General features: G+C 34.1%; 1 protein-coding gene across 1 annotated transcript in view; it reads left to right on the top strand.

Moving 5' to 3' along the window:
• LRP1B (LDL receptor related protein 1B) overlaps nucleotides 1-21381 on the top strand; it is a 282197-nt gene that overhangs the window by 114150 nt on the left and 146666 nt on the right. Inside the window, 5 exon segments of the mRNA XM_032594106.1 lie at nucleotides 3159-3275; nucleotides 10427-10533; nucleotides 15766-15895; nucleotides 17499-17605; nucleotides 17944-18076. Coding sequence (XP_032449997.1) covers nucleotides 3159-3275; nucleotides 10427-10533; nucleotides 15766-15895; nucleotides 17499-17605; nucleotides 17944-18076 — 594 coding nt within the window.

Here is a 21381-nt window from a genome sequence, read left to right as displayed (position 1 = left end):
CTGTATAGTTTGTATTTCTTACTTTTATAGGCAGTGCCATTTGGAATGCATATGGAATACATAATAATTTGGAAACATAACGTTTGAATAGCCTCGCATAAGGCAATTAACCTTTCAGTGTTACTGTTTCTGTATGCCCTAACTGAAATCTTAGCAATCAACTGTAACTGTTTTTGTTAAGAAATAAAGTAAGTGCAGATCTCTTTCAAACACAAAATGTGATACAAATATTTAAACATAGAAAACAAATGTACAAATGGGATTTAGGAGGAAAAAAAACAAACAAACTCCAAAACGCTTATTGTATTGATACTCAGTATCAAATGTGAACCTTGCATAGCCATGGGGAATTGCTTGGGGCCGATGTTGTAATTCTAAGTCACATAGTCTATTTGTTTGATCCAGTCTGATCTTTCTTACTTTCCTATATTCTAAAATTTTAAAACAATATTTTAAAATAATGCAAACAACATATAGAGAGGAATTAATAAACCTAATCTTAGATAAGCATAGAGTAGTGGCTTCAGAAAAGTTTGTTTTAATTGCTAAAATGAAACAACCATATACATAGTTCAGTACTGAACCCCTATTTTGAGTGGTCATTATTGAAATTCCAATCATCCTAACACATTTCTTGACTGAGTGAAATGTGAAAAATGCTGTGTTAGACTTCTGCATATTTTAAGCCAATTTTATTATTTTTTTCTCTTATTTATTTACTTAATTTTATTTTTTAAATATAATTTATTGTCAAGTCAGCTAACATACAGTGTATACAGTGCTCTTGGTTTTGGGAGTAGATTCCCATGGTTCATCACTCACATACAACACCCAGTGATCATCCCAACAAGTGCCCTCCTTAATGCCCATCACCCATTTTCCCCTCCCCCCACATCAACCTTCAATTGTTCTCTGTACTAAGAGTCTCTTATGGTTTGCCTCCCTCTCTGTTTGAAACTATTTTTTCCCTTCCTTTCCCCCATGGTCTTTTGTTAAGTTTCTCAAATTCCACATATGAGTGAAAACATGATATCTGTCTTTCTCTGACTGACTTATTTCATTTAGCATAATACCCTCTAGTTCCATCTGCCTCCGAAGTCAAGGGAAATAAAAGTAGAAATGAACTATTGGGACTTCATCAAGATAAAAAGCCCCTGCACAGCAAAGGAAACAATCAACAATACTAAAAGGCAACTTATAGATTTTAAGCCAATTTTAAACTCTAATTTAACGTGTAACACAAGTGAAAAGGATATACCACAAAACACAGCACTCAACACAGTGACACAAGTTAGGTACTGACTAATAGGCAGGTAGGCTGGAGGAAGAAAGGGAGGGAAGGAGGAAGGGAAATACAGGCTCGTTATATGTATTTATATATAAGGACTATCTATCTGTAGAAAATTTTGAAAGGTTTGAAAAATTTGAAGTCTATCATGAGAATTTCTACAGAAATGTATATTTTTCTGTAGTGAGATCTGGATATAAATTTTTCCATTGTCATTTAATATCTTTGTAATATTGGAGAAATTGCTTAAACTCCTTGAAACTTATTTTTCTCATTATTTTAAGTACATATAATAATACTTCTTAGGGATGTTATGAAGGCTGAATATGATCATGTTTTAGGAAAATGCTTAGTCAAGAGGTAGGTTGGATCCTTAATAGATGTTCATTATTTAATTTTCCAATTATATCTAAATCACTTTTGCTTTCATAATTTTATTTGAATTTTACAAGACATATTTTAAAGCAAACACCACCAAATTGCTTATCTTCTCCTTTAGTTAATCTATTTTATTAGTCTGAGTTGTTAAACTCACTGTCCATCTGTAATACACCTGAGAGTAAGGAGTCAAGATAGGGAATGTGTCCTAATTTACACATTAGCATTTACAATTTTATTATTGTTATATTATTGAATTCCTTCCATCTTTAGCTTTCAGACCCTTGGTAATCAGGGTGTTTCATAGACCAAGGACAGTGTTATCACTAGAGAGCTTCTTTTTTTTTTTTTTAATTTTTTTATTTTTGGGACAGAGAGAGACAGAGCATGAACAGGGGAGGGGCAGAGAGAGAGGGAGACACAGAATCGGAAACAGGCTCCAGGCTCCGAGCCATCAGCACAGAGCCCGACGCGGGGCTCGAACTCACGGACCGCGAGATCGTGACCTGGCTGAAGTCGGACGCTTAACCGACTGCGCCACCCAGGCGCCCCTCACTAGAGAGCTTCTTAGAAATCCAGATCTACAGAATCACAATCTCCATTTTAGCAAAATTCCGAAGTAATTTATATGTGTGTGCATTAAAGTTTCAGAAGCACTGCTTTAGACTGTATACAGTTAGCTATTACTCTTGTGAAAATTTAAGAATATATGACCTAAGATTTAGATATATTCTTATTGCATGCATTCTGATTCTGGCTCAATTCTGGACACAGGTTTCTTGTAAAGAGCACTGAAGCAGGAGTAAACACACACACACACACACACACACACACACACACACACACACACATTGACTGTGCCATTTAATGGTAGTAAAACTTCATCAGGCTTCTAGACTCTAAGTCTCTGTTTTGTCATTTGTAAAGTGAAAGGCTAGTTAATACCTGGCCTTGTACTCAGTGGGATTGTTTAGAAATCAAATGACATGATACTTCATTAATTTTCAAGGTCTGTACACTACAAGTTCTATTATAATCTATGAGTTTAGATCAGTTGATAGGTTGATTATGAGTAAGAAATTCTTAGGGAGGAAGACAAGATGACAACCTCAGAGTCTGACTAATAACCATTTATTTTTGCTGTCTTATGCAAAGAAATAGGAAGGTGGCTTAGGGATGGAGTATCCTAAAGAGAATGGTAGTCTTAATAGTTTTGATTTTTTTGATTGATTTGTGTTGACTTTGTTTGGGTGGGCCAATCAATTGCTTATAATTGGCTAGTGATGAAAGCCTATGACTGATAACATAAAACAAGACAGTAGGATGAATTTATTTAGCACTTAACTTCAGTTTTTCCTAGAGATGCTTCTCAGTAACTGAATTAAGGTCTGAGGAAATGTCATACGCCCTGAATTTGGCATGACAGTAAGGATATTGTGAGGGATATCTTCATGGAAGTCAGTGATGCAAACTCTGATTCTTTCTATTACAGACAAAAAGACTTGTGGACCTCATGAATTCCAGTGTAAAAACAACAACTGTATTCCAGATCACTGGCGGTGTGATAGCCAAAATGACTGCAGTGATAATTCAGATGAAGAAAACTGTAGTAAGTAGCTGTTGCTTGAGAACACTGTGAGCATGAAGCATATTCAATAAGCAGGAGAGCAATGTTAGTCAGTTTAAGGTATGAATTTGAACCTATCTGTCCCACAGCTCACATTTTATAAATATATCACATTGGACAAGAATATTCGGACTAAATTGACCTGAATCTCAAATGGTGGAATTATTGAAATGTTCATACTGGAAGTTATTTTCTTGTAGTTATCAGAATTGGTATGAAAGTGTCATGAGGTTTAGTGCAACCCATTAGTATGCAACACAGTAAGCCCTTGATGCAAGTTCATACAAAGAGCTGAATGATGTGGAGACAGTACAAAACATATCATTCTTTAACGGATGGTATTCATTTCATTTCAGTCTCAAATCCTTTTACACTACAAATTTACCCAAGAGCATCTTTCGGCAAAATATCATTTATTCTCTCTGGAGTAGAGAACACCATATGTATTCAGGATGCTTTTCTCTGAAAATAGAATAACACTATTATCATCATCTGCCTCCTGCATTTTTATGTAATAAATTTAAAGACAATAATTGTCCAACAATTTTATTTTCTAAAAGTGTGGCAGTATGTATAAATTGTGACAGCATGTTTATATTCTAACATTAATTTCTGAATATATTTCTTAGCAGCATTTAAACAAAAAAAGCAATATAATCATGCTTAAAATAAGATAATAATCAAATTCATTTATTAAATATTCTGCTACTTCCAAAAGGATTTGGTGAAAACAAGTGTCTACTCTTATTTATTTATTTATTTATTTATTTATTTAGGGAATGTGGGGGGGGATATAGAGAGGGAAGAGGCAGAGGCAGAGAGAGGGAGAGAGAGAAAATCCCAAGCATGCTTTACATAGTCAGTGTAGAGCTCAATGAGGGGCTCGATCCCATGAACTGTGAGATCATGACCTGAGCTGAAACCAAGAGTTGGATGCTTAACTGAGTGAGCCACCCTGGTGCCCCCAATAGTATTTAATCTTATACATTAGTCTAAGAACAATCATTTCCCAAGATACAGGAGATGAAATAGAAACTGTTACATTAAAGCATAGGAAGAGGTTATATAAAAATATATAATTAGTAGAGTCATAGCCTTCATAAACCACTTGGATATTCAGTTTGCAAAATATCAACTTTTTAAAAATAACTTTTGAACTTTAATCTGACTGGTGTTTGAGGATCAGGTCCATTAACTGTGAAATCTCTGGATCGTTATGATTATGGAATACTCTGATTATGGGAATTTTTATTACTCCATCATATATGTGTCTCTCAACTGATCTTACTTAGAGTGTTCTAGATTCTTTTAATCAGTAACTCTGAAAAAACTTTATATAGCAGATTTTCAGATTCTTTCCAGTGATTAAAATAAAAACCTAATGAGGTAAGAATGGCAGGAATAGAAGAGTAAATGCAAAAAAGAAGCAATTACATATACACTCTCTATTTAATTCACTTCCATTTCAGAGCTTAAATATGCATATAACTACTTAGCTTAGTTTGGGATACATTTAGTGTTAATTGTCAATAAGATACCTGAGAAGAATAGCACAATGACTGAAAGAGAGGGTAAGTGAGAAGGCCACATTAGAAACTTACATCTTTGAAAACCTTTTATTCAAGGAGTGGTTGAAATTATATAGAAGTTAAACTACTGCTATAACTGAAGAATGGGAGGAAGAATGAAGGGTGGAGATAACCTGTTTCTGAGTCTGCTGGGGTTTCCAAAGTGGTTGGGTATGATTTTGCAAGAACTCAAGGAGAAGGAACACAGCTTCTCACTTGTCTCTGGGCAAACAGTGAGAAATCACTGTAGCCATCGCCACAGAACCCTTAGGAAAAGCAAGAGAGTGCCTGCAATATCAAGCATTGCAGTATAAAATACCCCATTATGTGTGGTCCACTTTTAGTCCCCATTCACTCTGGGTATGTGGCCTAAGATAACAATGTTGATGAATTTGCAGAGGCGAGAGGACAGTGAACAAGAATGAAGCATATTATAGTTGTGAATGGAAGGATAGAGGGGATACACAGAACCAGTATCAGAACTGATAACATATTAAACGTGTAAGAATGTGTGAGAGGAAGGCTCAAGGGATCAAGATAATTGAGTGGTGTTTGATGGTACCATCTGAATAGACCTGAAGAAATGAGAAAGTTTAAACATTGAAAATGTCAACAGTTCTACATGGGCAGAAGTGGAGCCTATGAAAAGAGAGAAAAGAATACAACATAACTACATAAAGCACCAAGAGGTTGGTCATATATAGGTCAGCAGTAGAACAATTACTTCTCATGTGTAAAATGTTATCGAGATATTTCCCATTTTTTTAACTATCCATTGAAAGTTTATAATTTTATTTAATTATTATAATTTTAGAAATATATAATTACAATAAAACTGTATTATATATGCATATAAATTATTATTTATATATTATAATCAGGACTATATATATATATCACATCATATATATATATATATGTATATGTATATCTTTATTTATTTTTGAGAGAGAGAGACAGAATGCAAGCAGGGGAGGGACAGAGAGAGAGAAGGAGACACAGAATCTGAAACTGGCTCCAGGCTCTGAGCTGTCTGCACAGAGCCCGATGTGGGGCTCGAATTCGCAAATGGTGAGATCGTGACCTGAGCCAAAGTCAAACATTTAACCAACTGAGCCACCCAGGCGCCCCCAACACATATATATTTAATTTAAATATATATAAATGATAACAGTATACCCCAAAAGATAACAGTATAATGTTACCATATTGTCTAAATATCATTAGTCAATTGTATGCATTTTGATTCATATTTGAGCAATTATTGTTAGCAATTATTAAGTAGTGGAATATAGCAGAGATAGTAAATTAGCCTTAGTGTTAAAAACAACAGTAGCATTTTTTTTATGTGACCACATTCTATCAACCAACACTCAAGTGCATTCCATTGATCCACTCATTCCCTTACACATTTATCTGAGTTCCTATTTAAATGTCTGCAGACAGGGTAGGGAGTAGAGCTATTTCTCAGGGTTTAGCACAGGGCCTGACACATTTATAATATTAGCAGTTTATTTTTAAAATCGCTTTTGGATTTTTGTGTTTATGAATCTGATATAATGAGTTTACTTTTTAAATTGTGTGGTAAACACTCCAGGCATAGATATGGGAAGAGTTTACATCATAGTGAAGCAATTAACTACCAGATATGTTTTCAATCTAATATGCTTTCTCCTTTTTTGTATTTATATAGCATAATTAGTCCATTGTCATTTTCTTCATCATCTGCTGATCATTTCCCTTGTAAAGTGTTCAGCAGGGACACTTTGCTCCAACAATGATTTATGCTCTTAGAAACAAGAAAATTTTATTGTCACTGGAGTTACTTTGTCATCTGTATCAAAGGTTTGAAAATATCTGACAAGTCTCAGCACCTATGCTATCTTTATCAGCAATAAATGTAATGTATGCGGCATGTACACCTGCTAAGTAACTGATGTGCAAAATAAATTATTTCATATCTTTTCATTATTAAGAAGTAGCTAACAATCGAATAGATATAAAAGCACTAAATAACTTGATCAGCCAGATTACAGTTTTCGTAGAGAGACAAGCTGTGTCTGCCTTATTTGAATTTCTAGTACTTTCACACTGAATTTATATCAGAAGATTATTTGTATAGCATGTCAGTTATACTAATTGTATTCTAAAAATTCTCCTCAGATGCTTACACCCACATTTATATAACTTTTGAACTTATCACCAAGGGTTTATGATAATATACTCAGCAGAGAAATTGGAGTCTGGAAGCCTTTCTGCTCTGCCACTAACTCTGTGGCTTTGAAACTCACTTTTATTTTCTAAACTTAGTTTTTTTTTTCCATTTTGTGCAAGATAGCTTCCAAAGTTCTTTTGAGTTTTGAAGCTGTATGCTTTTCTTCCTTTAGTATCGAAGGAAATGACTTATCTATATAATGCCCCTATTTTTTATTTTCATTATAGAATCCAGATCAGTTTTCCAAAATATCCTGTGAAGGCTTCTTTGTTGTTGATTTGGCATGTTTAAATGAGACTTATGGAAAACCTGGTTAATTTTTCATGCGTGGGGTTCCCTATCTACTTTAGATCTGGAGACATAGGCAATATCAGAAAAAGTTAATGTGAGAAAAACATTTTGGAAATACTGGAGGAAATTTCAAATTCAAATTTTCTTTCCAAATGGGTTATCTTCCAGGTATGATCATTTTGTTCTTCTTTTTAACAAAAAAGCTAACTATCATGCCAACATCTAAACATTGGTCTTTTACTTTATCCAAGTTAAGATCAAAGTTAAGAAACAGCAAGAGAATGCAATCCCTCAGGACCTTGTCTCATAACTTAATTACGGTTTTCTCAAGAGAAAGTTTCATTTTGAGACATCCAGTGGCAAAAGATTCTGAGGCATACAGATGAGAGTTAAAAACAGACTTGCTATCCCATTCTTGATGACATTTGTATACGTATAAATAATTCATGATTATTATTCAGAAGTGGTTTTGCTGGCATTTCATGCTAGAAACATACCTATTTTCATATGCACTGAAAAAAATTTTTTTCCAAAAAATCACTCAGTTCCTCTCCTCCCCTATTAAAACAGAGTAATTAGCAATGTTAGCAAAGTCTCTATAGAACAAGTGTTGTGTGGAATTACTGGGTGAATGATTGAAGTACTTTATACTTGTTATCACCTTAGATCAGCAACATCCAACCCTGCCTATAGAAAAGTGTGTCAAAGTCTGTGATGTCATTTCTGTTTAGCACGTGATGAACACACTTGAGTTTAATTAGCATAAAGTCAAGTTAGAATATTAAAGGATAAATATATTCTGTTCAGACACCTCCAAATACATAAATTCAAAGTTTCTAATGCTGTTTCTTTTAAACATCTAAGTGTGTGTTTAAAAAATGCTCTCTGATTTTTAATGAAAATCATTTTGATTGTTATTTTCCATTATTAAATAAATTGAGCACTGATTAATAAACTTATTAATTTCACTACAATTTCTTTTCCCTAAGAAGAAAACTGCTCGTGTGTAAACAGGAGGGTGAAATGGCTTCAGTATGGAAGAATGATAAGAGAAAAGAGTTCTCTTTTATTTCTAAGTGAAGTATACATTGTTAGCCATGTACCTTGGACAAGTAACATGACTTCCCAGGCCTTTATTGTTCATCTCTGTAATATGTGAACACTTGTTATTTCTTCGGTAGTAAGGGAGACAATGATATGGCCTAGTATTAAATAGTACAGGCCGTGGTATTAGATCGTCTAGGTTCAAGTTCAGTACTGGCTCTTTTGCCTGCAGGGTGATTTGGAGACAGTTCCTTATCCTCTCAGTGCCTCAACTTACTCATTGGCAAAAGGGTCCTATAGTAGCACCTGCCTTACACAGTTGTTAGAATTAATCGTTGAGTTAATTCAAGTACTTAGCATTAATTTCATTTAGTGCCTAACAACAAATAAGCAACCAGTAGCTGGTAATAATTATTATTGTTATAAATTGTTTAAGATTAAGGGATAATGTATGTAAATATAATGCAAAGATGAAAAGAGAAAGTGCTATTGTCATCCTCACTAAACAATGGGGTGTTGAGAAATGAAGGGATCCTCCTGTTATGTGGCTTTTTCTCATTCCACTGAATAGTATTTTCTCTTATTCATAGCCTGAAGTTCACATTTTAGTATATAAAGTCTCAGAGCAGAACAAAATGCTGATACATATTTACACTTTCCATAGTTCTCCCAGTGGTCTCAGGAGGGATCTCTATATAGAAATATAAGAGCCTTCATGACGCCAAGCATTCTTGATGTTACCCTTTAGCTAGAAACTGAGTGATTGTGTATAGCAGTAATCAAATGTGGGCGAAATTATTCACAATATTTATGCAGAAAATAGGCTTCATACGGATATTCCTTAAGTTTCTGTTATTCTTCCTTCCTCCTTCCTTCCTTTCTCCTATTATTGCGTGTGAGGCAGCTGTAAATACAGTTAATGAGTAGAGAAAACAAAAAGGGGTCTTCCATCATGCCAGATACCAGTTCTATTTAAAGAACACAAAGTAAACAAGAGATGATCTGTAGCAGTCATATCAATTCCTGGAATCCTACGTCATTGTGCAGATGAAACATATTCTATATAGGAGTTAAGCCAAGCAGTAAGTCGTACTATTTGGCTTATATCCTATGTGGACTATGGCGAAGCATAATTAAATCAATAACTGGCAAATTACTTAAAATGGCAGGTAAATGCTGCAGGACATGAGCAAACATTTGCATAAACAAAAAGGCAGTTTTCAGTTATTTTTTAATGTTTATTTTTGAGAGAGAGAGAGAGAGGCAGAGGGGGAGGGGGACCGAGGATCCAATGTAGGCTCTGTGCTGACAGCAGCAAGCCCAATGTGGAGCTTGAACTCACGAACCATGAGATCATGACCTGAGCCAAAGTTGGGCACGTAGCTGACTGAGTCACCCAGGTGCCCCAAAAGGCAGTTTTTAAAAAGTGAAGTTCCTTGTGTCCTTTCAACTCTTACCCACCCAGTCATGTCCAATAATATTCCCCCTGTATTCTTCCTGTTTTATGAACTCTAGACTCTCTGGGGACAAAATTGAAGAATTAGAAATTTGTTAGAATACAATATAAAAGTCAAGAGTCAAAACCTAGACTTACTACTCAATTAATAAATAGCCCCATAGGTACAGAGTCACAAAATGTCTTAAGGTAAAAACATAAAATGACTTAGAGTTCCAACAACTGGAAAAGATTTGTTATTCTGTAATATGTAGATTCTTATGTCTTACTTTACTTTGATGTTGTATTTTTACCAAACAGTAAGCTATCTTTTGTCTTTTTATCAATTTGTTTCTGTAATGCCACTTTCTATTCATGATTTTAAAATAAATTTGAAAAATCATCATACTGTGTACCATAGATGCTTCATGAAACACTTTTTCGAAACTATTTATTGGCTTCCTATACAATTGCTTGGCTAACCTCCTTTTTCTTACTGCTACCTCATGCTATATGTCATATAAATTTAGAATGTAGTTGCATATAATCGAATAAGCCTGTGCTATTTTTCTGTCTCCAGAGCCTCAGACCTGCACATTGAAAGATTTTCTCTGTGCCAATGGGGACTGTGTTTCTTCGAGGTTCTGGTGTGATGGAGATTTTGACTGTGCAGATGGCTCCGATGAGGTAGGCAACTTTGTAAAACCAAACAAAAAAGAAAGTTTTTTAGAGTCACATTTATAATTATTATTATTCAATCCAGTGAGTCTGTCATGGACATCTCTGAAATACTCTTTTACTCCTGACACAGTGAGATAAGTAGTATTATATCTAAGCTCTGTGCCGCACACACACAGTACGGGGAATAGTTCTTGTGCTACTATTGACAGTTAACTTTATAGTCTGTTTTACCTCAAGTGGTGAATAGCTGGGTTGGGAATAGGATGTTTGGAAACCCTATTCCCTATAGCTGATGCCCTTGCCATCTGTGAATTTGTTCATAAATTTGCTGCAGTATTTATAGTCAGGACTAATATTTTTATGCATTTTAAACAGTCTCTTCTCCCTAGTCTCTTTCTTCAATAGATACAGTCTTATAGATTCCGATGTGGGTCATCAATTTTCATGAAACCACAGGTTCAGCTTTGCTTAGATGATGAATCACAATCCATTTATAATAAGGTCTGTGTACACACAGCTTAAGTGAATAAAGTGTAAAATATCTCTGGATAATTCTGTAAACTTAAAATTGTGTTAACACTTGTAATACTTCACACAATTCATTATTTATGCAACTATGTATTTGTGTTTCAGCTGTTAATTACTCCATGGAGCTTTAAAAATAATACATGACACATGATTATATATATATATTTTTTTTTCAATCAAATCTAAAACGAACTCTAATCCTTTACTCTCTAGTATCACAGAAAAGTCCAGCAAGAGTCACTTCACGGTTTTCTGTTAATGATTTTCCATGTTAATATCAGGAACACAACACTGGTGACACCAAGCCTAGTCATAAATAAAGGAAAAATTAGTTTTCTTGTCCTCAGTGACCAGCATGCCTCCTTCCAGGGTACAATGACTCCCTAGAGCTCTGCTCCTCTGGTTGACACACATAAGCACCTACCCCTCATGAAGGTCCTTCCAATAACTATAGGTTTGCCTAGAGAGATTCTCTGCTGCTGTAGAGGTTTCTGTGTTTCAGGTCAAACATCATTAGCCATCCACCAATTTCCTACATCTTTGGGAGACACTGTAGGTCTCTACTATTTACAGAACCCATACAGACTACAGACTAGTTCTTTCCCAGTCTGCGGGTATTCGTATTAAGATTTGACAATTCTCCATTTTCACACTATCTTGGAAAAGTCCCCAGTCACATTCAGGAGCCTAGATTTTGGAAACAAATGTATTTAACTTCTCACCCAAAGGCCAGAAAACCTAAACCTTGAGGTTGCAGAGGTCTCTTAGGAGAAGTTGAAACATAGCACTTATATGCATGGGGCTAGTCACAAACAAGTCCAAACAAAATTCTTTTTTCAGTTTTTTTAATTCATAGGAGAGCTACATTCTTACTGCCCAACTACATTTTTATTTAGTATCAATTTATTCAAAAATTATACTAAATGTTTCCCAGTCAGACAAATACTTTTCACATAAACTCATCCATACCATGTAATAGTTTTTTTTTTTTCTTTAAAACCTGTTTCACCACCCCTGTGTAATCTGTGAAACATCAAGAGGTGGAGATATACTGTTTAAGGCTTATAATTGCATCTTCCATGTTATTCACTAGACATCCAAGGTATATATACAGAATCAAACACTTATTTTCCAAAATCTTATTCAAGTGAAAGTAAATGTCCTTATTAACACCATTTATCTCATGCCCTAAGTTCATGGATGTAGTTCTTTGATGGCTGGATAGACCTCCATTACAGACATTTTCATGGTAATGCCCCTAGGGAACCAAAATAACTTTCTTAAAGGTGGTCTTTATAAGTAATGAAGTGTCTAACACTATAGGCAGTTGATTCCTCTTTTCTTTCTAAAGGTGAGAATTACAGGTTGAATTGACTAACAAACAAAGGAACAAACAAATGGCTAGACAACCAAATTACATACAGGGTACTCTCAACTTAGGAATAAAAAATAAAATTGTGAGGATTAGTTTTTGTAAGGATGTTAACTGATCATATAATTAGCTTGTTCATTATGGCCAAAACAATAATAATAATAATAATATTAATAATAATAAATAATAATAATAAACACTCGGATCAGCATAATTGTGTATCACATCAGTGGCATACAGAGATTGAGTGATTAATTCCCAGAGAAGAAATATTTAAAGTGACTTTAAAATATAGTATTTGGACTCTACATCCAGTATAATGCATTGTAAGGACAAAAAGAAATGCAAAGGAATCTTAAACTGTGTTCATATGCTTGTTATTAATAATGTTGGTTTTGCTAATTTGAAACTCGTATACCCTGAGTAGGGTAGATCAAATGCTTAGTTATTTTCATATTATTAGCACTTAAAAGTTTGAAGTAAAAGAAAGGAGATACAAATGTAGGAACAAAAAATGTAAATAAAATTATGTAATATTAAATTCAAAAATATCAGTAGGAGATTTTGATTTATCTTTCTCTTTCTAAAAATATATAATTCTTAGCTCTGCCACTTAAAAATTCTAAAACTAGTGACATCTCAGCATTATAGACTGTCCTTAACATTCATACAGTGGCCTCTAAATACCATTTTCCTATTAAAGGAAACAAAACTCCTTTGAGAAATGTCCACTTATAGGTCTGAGAAGGAAATTGACAAAATGAGTCACTACTATCTTGTTAAGCCAAAATAAGACTATTAGTATAGTGTCCCGAATACATAGGAGATAATTGAAGGGGTTTCTACTAATGAAAGAGACAGCTTGGACATCAGAAAGAAAAATGACTTTAATGGATTGAAATGTAATAAGTGTATAAAAATACATGTGTGTATAATAATGCTTTTAAAAAACAAAAAGCTCATTAGTCACTTTAGATGTTCCGAAGGTATCCTTCTTAGGATTCAATCAGCCCAATTTGGAATGTGGGACATTCAGTAGAACAAATGACCTAGTGTCTGTCTGCAAGTAGTAAATAGCATTAGAAAAACAAACAAACAAACAAGCGCACACACACACACACACACACACACACACACACACACCTAGGAGAATGGGAAATAGTTATTCATTTAAAGAAACTCAAACCAAATTCAAAAGTATAGACTTCTTTTAGATCCTTATTTTACCAAACAATATTTTAAAAATGAGAAAATTTTAGGTATTGATAGGAAATAACTTTAGAGTAAGTCTAAGTTATTAGACTTTAGACTAATAACTTTAGGGATTTGGGCAAATTTTGTGATATTGCGAATGTTGTGATACTATTGTTGTTATGTATAACAACACTTAGGACTATAAATAAGTGTAATGGAGGATGTATGAAACATGAATAGTGAAGTGTTCGTCATTGTTAAACAAGCATGATGGGCACGTAGGTTCAGTATTCTGTTCTTTCTTTACGCTTTTGAGTCTAAAATAATAATTAAGTAACCCCCAAATACAGACACACACACACATACTCATCAACTGTACTGTAATTTATCCTTGATTGAAATCTTCTGATAATTGAAAAAATACCTACAAGTAATGTTTTCTGTATTGCTGCCAATACAGATACACCAGTGCCATTGGTTGTTGAGCTGTTTTACTTAAATTACTTTATTGCTGGATAACCTTTGATTAATTTCTACAAATATACTGAGCAGTTGTTATAATCATGGTGCAGTATTAGATATTTGGTTCACAGACACACACGGTGCCTATCATACAGACAAACATGACCCTTATTCTACTGGAACTGAGTTATGTGAAATTTTAATTTATATTCCTTGTTTTCTGCATATGCTACATCATTCATTAATTCATTCATTACATTGGCAGTTTTTATTGAATGCTTATTATGTCCCAGTTATAATACTGAACATGGTGGTAAGGTGGTGAACAAAACATATGAAATCCCTTTCTCATGACCAGTGCATGGACTGTTTCTCCGTCTTTTACAGCATTTACTATTACAGGATTTACACTGCAGATGCACTGCATTTCTAATTATCCTTACACAGGAAAAGCCTTTTCTTAAATAGTTCCATTTCTGTTTAAACTTCCTCTATAAATCCTTTCATAAAAACCTTGAGAATCCGTATGATTAAAATTACACTTATTTATTTTGACAGTCAATGCATTTTATTGCAATTGTTGGTTTAGGGGATGGTATTTCCTGTTCGTGTATGAGTTTAAAAAATACATGGAATAAATATTAGTTTCCTTTGGATTCTTATTTAAGAAACTCTGGTACCTGGTAACCCCTCAATACTTGAGAAAAGGGAAGAAGAAAGGCAGTAAGAAGAAAATGAATTATATAGTGGGCAGTCTAATTAAAGTACCATTGGCAAAGAGAAAATTACAGGAACTTAGAATGTAAACTCCCTTTCTTTACATGGGGATGACACTGCGAAGAAGCAGGGAGTAGCAGATCTACATGGTTCGCTTAGTGAGAGTTTCATAAGCTGTGACTGTTACACCTTTTGTCAAAGCAACAGGCAAGTATCTTTTGGCAAGAATAGAAATTACTTACAGAAAAATGTCATCCCAGCAAGACGTTTCATTGGAGCATCCCATATCAACAGGACTGGTCAGACCCAAGGAAGTTTAATTTCTACTGGCTCCCTTTTATTGATCTCATATAAATAATTGAAAGGTTTCCCAAAGGTATAGCTACTGTCTTGTTTGACTTCCAAATAAAATCTATATGCAAACTAGCAGACATGACAATTGTGACAGTTCCTGTCACGGTTCTTTAGCAACAAATGTTGGAAGAGAGAAAGATTATGATCAACAACTAGTTTGTGAAAGGACGGAGGAAGAGGCGTGAAAAGAAGGATAAAGGAAGGACACTGCAGGAAGTTTTTGCCAACACAAAACAGATTTGCCTTCATTCTTCTTTGTTTCACTTTCATCCTGCTACCCCATTCCCAATGAACTGGATGTACTTGTTAGAGATAATTTTTAACCCTTTATTTCCTCCACGATCTTTATTGTCACCTATAATTATTAAAATTACATGACCTCCTGTCTATTGGAAAATGATCTCCTCGGAGTAATTGATGTGATGGAACCATAGAATCTATGTTCTTTTCTCATTTCTCTCTGTAAGTCATCATAAGACTTACAGAGACAAATGAAAATAGAAAATTGTTATAGTTTTGTTATATAGCCGTGGGCTTAAATGACCATCTGAGCTTCTTATTTGTGGCAGTGTAAAAATTTAATGTTAACTGTGTTGTGTGGTTTTTGACAGAGAAATTGTGAAACAAGTTGTTCCAAAGATCAGTTCCAGTGTTCCAATGGCCAGTGTATATCAGCAAAGTGGAAATGTGATGGCCATGAAGACTGTAAATATGGAGAAGATGAGAAAAACTGTGAGCCAGGTAAAATGATTGAGGTGGTGGTTAATGTAGCTGATATTTTAACTTGGTATAAAACCATTTTAAGCAGTAATTAGGAGAAAACAATGGCAAATGCACACACATACTGACTATGTTTTAGAGATAAGATTTTAGATATGCTTATAGGTGAATTAAATAGTGTACCCTTTATATGTTTTGAATGTGTTTTAGCGTAGGATAATTACTATGTTTGGGATCCAAGCATTACTCCCAAATTTGATTTTCTGGTTTCTCCGTCTTTCCACCCCATTTGGAATTGTTCCTCCAAGATGGAAAAGTGATATATGTTGAAACTGTAAGTGCAATAAAAGTCAGGTTTTCAGTTATGGACATTAAGGTTATGGAAAAGAATGCAGTAGTTTCAACATGAAACCAGCTGAGAAAAAGCATAAGTATATTATTTCTATTTGCATTTTGGTCCAAAATAAAAATAAAATTAGGAAGCAAGACCAGAGTACGGGGAAAAAACACCCAATTTATTGTGCATTTTTATCCCCTAAATATAGCCTTAGAAATATGGCCATTAAAACTTAATTTTTTTATACTTAGGTATTTTAATAGCATCATCTTACCAAAAAAACAATTACTGGGAGAAAATCATGCTATGATCTATGTACAACCACAAAAGCATTACTTTGAGAGCCTAGGTGACAGTAGCAGATACAGGACACACATGTTGCTGCCCGTGGTCGATATTGCTAATTGATCTTTTTTCTTACTGAATATAGACCTATCTTCAGACTCCATATGAATACAGATCTCTAGGCAAACACTGCCAATTAAAAGGAATTAAAGCTCTAAGAAAAAGCTTCTGAGCATCCTTGGAGTAAGCAAAGCCATTATATAAGTACATTTGGCTACCAGAGATTTGAAGGCAAGCCTAGCTAACTCAAACCCAGAGACTAAGGCAGCAATCATAATTACTATGTCAATTAATTAGATTAGGTACTGATAGTAGTTTAAATATCCACATGCTATTTTTATTTTCTATGTCATAAAAGAATACTTCAGATTCTATAGACTCAGTTAATTATGTATATATTCATGTTTAAGACCCCAAAACAAAAATACTTCTCAGAACTTATGCAAATATGACATTTATGTCAACACAGCCAGCTAGATATCATGGGGTCTATGAGACCATGCCAAGATTTCTACTTTTAGCTTTATATAATGCATATAGAAATTAACATTCCCAAGGGTCACTAAGTCTCACTACAGTTTTAAAAACAACTTGAAGCCTTTGTTTTTAAATAATTTAATTTAAAATTATGAAAAATTCATTTAACTGTTCAAAATTAAAGAGAAGGAGGATATAGAGGGTTTTTTTTTCTTCCTTTCTGTCTTTAGTGAGTTAAAAACTTACTGAACAGCCTATTACATCATTGAGATATATTTTATGAAATGCAATAATATTATGAAACACATTTTAAATAAATGTTTAATATCAGATATTAAGTACAGTTTAAATATAAACTATTTTCATTACTGTCTATGAATTTTTATATGCTTATATATGTTTTTATCTATCAAAGCAATCATTCATTTTAGTGAATTTAAATCTTAACTTTATAATTATATTCAGATTCTCCTACGTGCTCATCAAGTGAATATATATGTGCCAGCCGAGGATGTATTTCAGCATCTTTGAAATGTAATGGAGAATATGATTGTGCTGATGGTTCAGATGAGGTAAAATCTATCATTTGATTAAAATCTCTGAATTACATGAATTAGGTTCGGGAAAGCAAATGTAATAAAAATAGAGTAAAGAGAGAATCTTGATTCTTAGCCGTCTAAAATCTTAGGACAAGTACATTGAATATAGTAATTGCAGCAAATACCCGAATCTGCGTGCTGTTCATATACTAAATCTTATTGTCATTTGTAGGGGTTATATTCATTAAGTCAAAATAAAAGAAAGCCCACAGTGTAATAAATCTCCGGTATTGTCAGCTGCATGTTTGTTTTTCCTGTGACTATATCATTATCATTAATGAAAACTGCAGTGCCTATTTGTATTTGAACAGATGGACTGTGTGACTGAGTGTAAGGAAGATCAGTTTCGATGCAGAAATAAAGCCCACTGTATTCCAATTAGATGGCTTTGTGATGGCATTCATGACTGTGTGGATGGCAGTGATGAACAGAACTGTGACAGAGGTAAGGGGTGTGTGTGTGTGTGTTTGTGTGTGTGTGTGTGTGTGTGTGTGTGTGTGTAAATAAGAGAGTGGCGGTTAAAATACTGTGTCAAGTCAATAGTGTGCTAGAGGCAAAAAATAGGATCATTAAATGATTCTCTTTACCCATTCTTATTTCATTACATAATATCCTGTTCTGGATAATTTCCAGATAGAGTGCAGTGTTAGTTTTCATATGACAAAGGTAACCAAAGTGCAGGTTTTTATTGCATCCTATCACAAGCATGGCTTTGGACTAGATGCTGGGTCAGGGATAGGGGCAGAAGGATACAGGGAACATAACCGCTTGTAGCCATTACTACAGAAGTATTTTTGGTGTGCATTTCTCTTCCATGTTGCCTGTCTTACTATGAAAGAATAATAACATATGGCATACCATATTACACATACACATACTGATACACAGCTGCAGGTCGTGCCCCAAATTTCCCTTTTGCCATATGGTTAAGAAAATGACCTACATTTTTTGTCAGTTTGGAAGACAACTTTTAATTTTGCAGTACATTATTTTTAGCTATGTTAAAATATTTCCTGACAGATAACAACTTTTTAATTGTAATTCACCACATAAAAGCAGCAATTATTCCTACTTTAGAGTCAATGAAGGGAAAGCAAAAAAAAAAAAATTGTGGGGCAAACCTTAAAATGATCACAAATTCCATAATTCTTATTATTTTAATAATGTTAAATACATTGTTTAAATGCAAAATTTTTTTTAACCTGCTTACAAAAGTCTCTCAAGGAGTGCACCTGGATGGCTCTGTGGGTTAAGCATCCGACTCCTGATTGGGCTCAGGTCATGATCTCACAGTTCACGAGATGGAGCCCCGCATCAGGCTCTGCACTGACAGTGCAAAACAGCCTGCTTGCTTGGGATTCTCCCTCTCACTCTTTTCTCCTCCCCTGCTCACGCTCTTGCATGCTCTCTCTTTCTCTCAAAATAAATACATTAACGTTAAAAAAAATTAAAGTCTCTTGATGTACTTTACATTATGGAATATTTGGAGTATCATCAACAGAAATGATACTAGATACTGATGTAGGCTGCAAGGCATTTGAACATGTGCTCAGGGTTTATATAGTTTAAATGTACTTTTGCAACAACATGAATGAGCTAGATAGTATAATGCTAAGCAAAATAAGTCAGTCAGGGAAAGACAAATACCATATGACTTTATTCATATTTAGAATTCAAGAAATAGAACAAATGAACAAAAGGGGGAGAAAAAGAGAGACAATCAAACCAAGAAACATACTCTTAACTATAGAGAACAAACTGATAATTACCAGAGGGGAGTGGGTGGGGGGGGCAGGGGGGTCAAGTAGGTGATGGGGATTAAGGAGGGCACTTGTTGTAAGGAACCCTGGGTATTGTATGGAAGTGTTAAATCATTACATTGTACACATGAAACTAATGTAACACTGTATGTTAACTAACTGGAATTTGAATAAAAGCTTTTTTAAAAAAGAAAATAATAAAATTTTACTTCTATAAATATCTAGTCATTCGAAGAAAAAATGCCCTCCATTTCCTTTAATATTAGATCAAACCTTTATGATTTGCTAAGATCTCCATCTCAAATCTGATAAAGTGTTGTAATATTCAGGAGAAGAAATCCTAGTTCTCATTTGGAATCTGCAGTGCATTATATAGAGCCATAAAAGGTTAAACTTCCTTAATAGCTGTTTCTACTTTTGGTTAAGTTCTCACATTCACATTCCAATTTAGAGACATCAAACATTGTAGACATTCTGGCACCAAAAGGTCTTAAATACAGTCATATTCTAAGACTTCGGGACAATTAAGTTACTCATCATTTTCCATTTTCTAGCTATTAAGCTCCATTCCCTTAATTTCAGTCTCTATCACCAGTCTGGCTATTTCTCTCATTGCTTCCTGCCCTGCCTGGGCATATATACTACCATGTAAGTCAACTCCAATACATTCTGCTCACTGCTGCCAGGTTCATCTTATTGAAGTGTAACTCTGACTATGTAAATATTTACTTGAAGCTCCTTTCTGGTTACTTACAAATATGGCAGTCAGTGTTACAAGAGAATGATCCTGTTTTATCTTCCTACTCTTATACTCTATTATTTCTCTTTATGTATCATATATCCTAGCCAAATCAAAGAATAAATCTAGCAACATCTTCCATGCTTTTCAACATCTTGCCGGATTCCTCTACTATTTCTGCCATCTCAATAACTTTGCCAATAAGAATTATATCTCTCCTTTTAAGTCCATTCAGTTGTTACTGTCTTCAACCAAATCTCAGTCTCTTCTGGAGTTTCCCTAGAAGCCCTTTGATTACATACTTGTTATTATATTCTTCTTTCTAATATAATTACTTCTGTATTAGTTGACTGTTTCCCCTGTTGGAATGTGAGTTTCTTAATGTAAAAAATTAGATATGCAAACAGATTGAGGAAATAGATTCCAGGTAGTGGGATCATTATGCACAAAGTCTCATAGGTGAGAGAAAGTTTAAGTGTTTGGGAACTATAAGTTAATGAAGATTCATGCTATAGAATTTAGTTCCAATTTTAAGCATAATGAGAAGTTTTCCAAAGCTTTTAAGGAGTCTTCAAATGTTTTTTTTTTTTTTCAAAAGGAGATGGTGGTAGAATTTGCACTATGTATTAGACACAGAGAATTACTGAAATGAGAATCAAGAGATCTAATTCCTTGTCTTACCTGTAGGAAAGTTTCTGTGCTCATTTATTATACTAACAAATCCAATCACAGTGAAATGTCTCCAAGACCTGTAAGAATATCTGGAAAATAAGTGAATGTGCATGTGTGTGTGTGTGTGTGTGAGGGCAATCCTGTCAGGATTTATCTTTTTTTTTAATATTAAAATTTCACTAGAAATGTTTGTTTGAACAAAGAATTCAAGGTTAAAAAACAAACCTTACAGTTAAAAAAAAAAAGCAGTATAGAATTTGAAATCTGACTTGCCTTTTAGATTTAAAATGACCCTACTAAAAGTTTAAACCTACTGATTAAAAAAGAGTTGAGGACCTTTAATTCAATCATTTAGAAATGTGTCAAAGCTCTCCTTCCCTCCACACTAATATTTCTAACTTTTCTTATGTTTCTTTGCTGCTAGATAAATTCCAGTGAATTATCTTGATGGTTAAAATATTTGATCCTGTATGGATGTATCTTAAAGCATGATCAAGTTCAGATTTCTATTATTTTACTTCCAGGAAGTGGTTTAGGTATTGGATAGATGTACTTCAAGGCACTGAGGAAATGAAATG

This window comes from Lynx canadensis, chromosome C1 (assembly GCF_007474595.2).
Source record: "Lynx canadensis isolate LIC74 chromosome C1, mLynCan4.pri.v2, whole genome shotgun sequence".
NCBI classification, from domain to species: Eukaryota; Metazoa; Chordata; class Mammalia; order Carnivora; family Felidae; genus Lynx; species Lynx canadensis.
This window is presented reverse-complemented; position numbering and strand designations above follow the sequence as displayed.